We start from the raw sequence: 4,496 nt of genomic DNA, 5'->3' as shown, positions 1-4,496 counted from the left end.
TTTTTTAAGACTCGTTGTCGGCTCGGGCTCGGCCCTAGCCTTGGCCCAGTTCTACCGAGCCTCGAGCCGAGCTACAGACGGCTCGAGCCGGTGAGTCGAATTGCCATCTTTAGTTCAAATGTTTGAGTGATGCAATTTTCTAATAACATAAAACGGGCCTTGGCACGGGCTCTCTCTTTAAATGGGCCATCCTAGGCCACTTCCCAATCTTCTTGTCAATTGGAACCAAACCATCCGACCCAGGGGAAAAAGGCGGGGGGACGGGACAAATGAAAAAGCGGTAATGTACGACAGTCTACTTCTTAGAAACAATTAAAATCAAAATCTGTTGTTTTTTGGCTCAATAACAAGAATCACCAAACAGAACAATCAAAATCTGTTGTTTCCCTTCATTGGACGATCTTTACAAGAATTTATCTGGACTCTTCAATGCATACGAAATTTCCTCGTTTACACCAATAATCTTGCAATGAATCTCATAAAGAAAACCATATATAATTCCGTGGGATCTTCCCTCCTCCTGTTCGCACTGCCAGATTTTTCATTGGTTCCTCCACGAAATTTACAGTTGGCTTCCTTTCATTTCAAGTACGTTATTGGCTATGTTTTGGTTTTTAATTTAATGTTTTTCGATGTGACGATTTGAACAGTTGTGACAGTTGCGCTGTAGTTAACAAGTATTAAATTTTGTGTGAATTCCATCTCATTATTATTTGTTATTTAATTTGCGATTGTCGGTATCTTCTAGGGGTTTTTCCAATTTTAAATTGGAATTACAATTTTATTTGGAAGGTGAAGTGTGATCTGTATGTGTTTCTAATTCTTTTTCAGGATCTGTAAAATTTAACGCAATTTTGATCAATTTTTTGGGATTCCTTTGTGGACAAAGTATGTGGGAGATGGGTGAAACACCAGTTCAATCGGTTCAAACTGCGCGTACTTTCTTTCAAGAGGGAAATAGCACCGAGGTAATTTATTTACAAATTTTACACATGTTCTACATCAAAGTTTTAGTTGCTTTAGATGTTTCGCTAGATCTAGAATGAACGGAACCGAGTGATGAACATATATTCACATAGCCGACCCCAAATTCATCAGGGAAAACTGAAACATTGTGTGCTTGTTGACCATGATTTCCTACTTAGGAGCAAAGCATGCCTAAATAATCAGTATATGTGAGATCATAGGTTTGATGGATTAACAAAAACAAACTTAGCCTTGTTTCTATTAAATTTGAGATCGGCTACTTAATTTTTTTCTACATTGCCATTGATTGATGCCTCGCTAGATCTACTAGAAGATCAGAAACAACTACATCTTTAGCTATCACATATGGTATTGTTAGACTTACCTCTCTCTTTTTTGTAAACATTTTAAGAATGAAAGCACATCAATTTTGTTTTCAAGAGCCTATTTAACTATCTAAGTCGTCATTCCTTTACTTATTCTCAATACTGCCACCTCCAATTCTGCCCTCACATACTACATACATTAAATCTTATGAATATCTCGTCCTTTGATGGTCCAGCACTTGGTACCATATAACATATGAGGTCGAAATAGTTGGATTTTCTTTTTTCTTTCCAAACTCTATGTATAACTTTCATTATGCTGTTTGTTTGAGTGATATTACAGTGCACAACTAAATTTAGTTAATAGTATCAAGGATTAATTGTGATCGATCAATGGATCTATAGATCTATTTGAAAATGCTTACACCGATCCTTTAACATGGACTAACAAACTATGATGCTTGGATTCGGGTACGGGTACGGGCACGTATCTAAGTGTCGGATATTTTATTTTCTAAAATATAAGGTACGGGGACATGACTAAAAAGAGTTCAAATTTCGAGTACTGGTACGTGGGTATGTTTTTCAAACTTCAAAAAATTTTCTTGTAGAAATTCGTATGTAAAAAATGAAATAAAAATTAAGTGACAAATTGTTAAAAAATAGAACGTGTCGCTTAAAACTATCTAAAATTTATACTAAAATAATAAGTTTTTGTTATAATATATACTTTCAAAAATGAATATTAAGTTTAAGAGTTTTTTTTAACATATTTTAATTATTTTTTTAATAATTATTTCAATAAATAAAAAATAAATAGGCCAAATAAAGTCATAAATACAGGTCTACATGCATAGAAATAAAAGTTCATGATTAAACCAGAAGCCCAACGAAAGCCTAGTCATTAACCTAGGTTATTATTTTCCTTTCACTTTCTCTGTCTTCGATTCTCTTCCTTCTCTTTGCTCTGGAGGCTCTACCTGCTGCAGCCGCTCCGCCTCCTCTAGTTGAGCCTCCAAAGACCACCTCTTCTCCAGTTATGACACTGCTGGACCCCACTCTTTCCTTCGCAGAGCAGAAATGGGAAAGGAGAAAAGGGGGAGGAAGAAAAAAAAGAAGGGAAAAGAAGGGAAAAACCAGCCGTGTCCGCCTCATATTTTATACCCATTCCGTGTCGTGTCATGTCAACACGGGTACTCTGGCCGGAATGAAGAGTCCGAGCATCACAGCTAACAAATTCTAGAAGATGAAGAATGAGCAATAACGTGATAGTGGATATTCTCCCTTGCCTTATTGATCAATTCTTTACAAGTATATATAGAATTTAGTTCTTGACTAACTAACCAAATGAAAAGCTGTACAATTCAAACAAAAAAACAAAATACTAACTAACTGCCATGTCATCAATTATCTTACAGAAAAGGGAATTAAAACTATATACAATATGGATTATCACAAGAAATCTATTATATGCAGTGTTTTCTTGTTCTAACAGAATATAGAGGAAGAAAGCAAAGTCGAAAGCCTGCTAAAACAACTAGAGGAAAAGGAATCCTCCTGCAAGCAAACACTTCTTAAGCTAGATCACTATCAGAAAACATCAGAAGAACTTTCAACTCTGCTGAAGAACTCTGATTTTAAGAAAGAATTTTACATAAATGAATGCCAAGAAGCAAATATTCGTGTAAATGAACTTGAATCCAAAATTAAGGAGATGGAAAATCAATTATCAGAATATGAGATGACTCAAAAGCAGCTTTCCCATGTTTCCAGCGAGTTAATGTCCACCCAAGGACAACTTCTTAGCAAGCAAGCTGAAATTGCAGACTTGAAACATGCAAAAGTTGAGTTCACGATACAAATCGAGGCTATGGAAAGCGCTTTAAGCCAAGAAAAGCTGAAAATGGAAGAGATTTTGAAGCACATGTCAGAACTGAATGAAAATATTATGCATTTGAAGCTGAAAGCTCTTGAAGTAGAGAAGGAAAAAGCCGAAGCGGTGTCTGAGAAAGAGACTGAATTAGAAATAGCAGAAAGAAAGTTGGCTGAAGCACAGAAGAGATTGGAAATTATTCATGACTTAGAGAATCAGCTTCTGGAGAAGTCGGCACTTATAGATTCATTGCAATTGGAACTTAAGCAAGCAAACGAGCTTCGCATTTGTTCTGAGGAAGTTGCTTCCGATGCGTCTTCCAAGTTAGCCCAGCTGAAAGCAGATATGGAACTGCAAGGGAGAAAGTACTTGGATCAAGCAGCTTATAGCAGTTTGCTCGAGACAGAACTTGAAAAATTGAAAATGGAACTTGGAAAATCATCAGAAGAAGTTTGCCACCTGAAAACAAATGCTGAGAACATGAAATCAGATTTGGAGAAGATTAGAGCTGAAGCGGTTGAGAGTAGAGAAAAAGAGAATGAGGCACAAGTTGAGATGGCGTTACTGAAATTTGAACTTCAGAATGAGAGGTTGAAGCTTGCTGCAACTGAGGTTTCTGAAGCAAGATCAAAGAGTGACACATCAGCACTACAAAATAAACTTCAGCAGCTTTCATTAGAATTTGAAGAAGCCAAGAAAGAGAATCAAGAGTTAAAGAAAGCTAAAAAATTGGCAGACGAAAGTAAAAGGGACAACATTTTGGAACCCCCCGACGACAACCATACCCAGTCCATGGAGCTTCCAAAAGCCGACGAGGAGCAGAAAATCTTTGAAGAAAGGAAAGATGGAACAGATGTTCATGAGATCTTGATTGAGAAGATTGCACCCTTGCATGAAAATGTGCTGGAATATGAGGGTTTGAAGAACGAGTTAGAAGTAGCACTGTCAAAAATCGGGGAGTTCAGGGTTCGAGCAGAACAGGCCACAAGCAGGGCAGAGGCGGCCGAGAAGGCAAAAGCAGCACTGGTGGAAGAGATAAAAAGGCGGACAGAGCATAAGCAAAGGAGAAAGGCTGCCATATCTTCACTACACGAAGATCCAAGTTCTGAAGATACTAGTACCACTAACGGTTTCAAACACGATGATCTTGTTAAAACTGATCGGTCTCTTGGTAAGGTTCTTAACATTAAATTTTAGCTTCAAAGATTACAGGGTTGGATCTTTCGGTAGGGAAGAAAATCTTCTGTTGTGTTCTATTAATTTTTATGAACATTGTTAAAACTTGAATCATAAAGATGCTTCTGCTATATAAACATATCTGGATTCTTATA

At 37.0% G+C, this 4,496-nt stretch overlaps 1 protein-coding gene across 1 annotated transcript; it reads left to right on the top strand.

The window, feature by feature from the left end:
* Positions 1-282: 282 nt before the first annotated feature.
* LOC111401595 (putative leucine-rich repeat-containing protein DDB_G0290503) lies at positions 283-4,496 on the top strand. The gene is made up of 3 exons (XM_023029404.1): positions 283-588; positions 832-968; positions 2,788-4,496. The coding sequence occupies exons 2-3, from the start codon at positions 891-893 to the stop codon at positions 4,360-4,362; spliced, it is 1,653 nt and encodes a 550-aa protein (XP_022885172.1). The 5' UTR covers positions 283-588; positions 832-890; the 3' UTR covers positions 4,363-4,496.

Source organism: Olea europaea, chromosome 10, assembly GCF_002742605.1.
Source record: "Olea europaea var. sylvestris chromosome 10, O_europaea_v1, whole genome shotgun sequence".
NCBI classification, from domain to species: Eukaryota; Viridiplantae; Streptophyta; class Magnoliopsida; order Lamiales; family Oleaceae; genus Olea; species Olea europaea.
This window is presented reverse-complemented; position numbering and strand designations above follow the sequence as displayed.

Excerpts from the sequence above, each read along its gene's own strand:
- LOC111401595 (XM_023029404.1), top strand. The coding sequence starts at position 891 with ATGTGGGAGATGGGTGAAACACCAGTTCAATCGGTTCAAACTGCGCGT. Across the intron at positions 969-2,787 it reads AAGAGGGAAATAGCACCGAG|AATATAGAGGAAGAAAGCAA; the intron begins GTAATTTATTTA and ends TTGTTCTAACAG.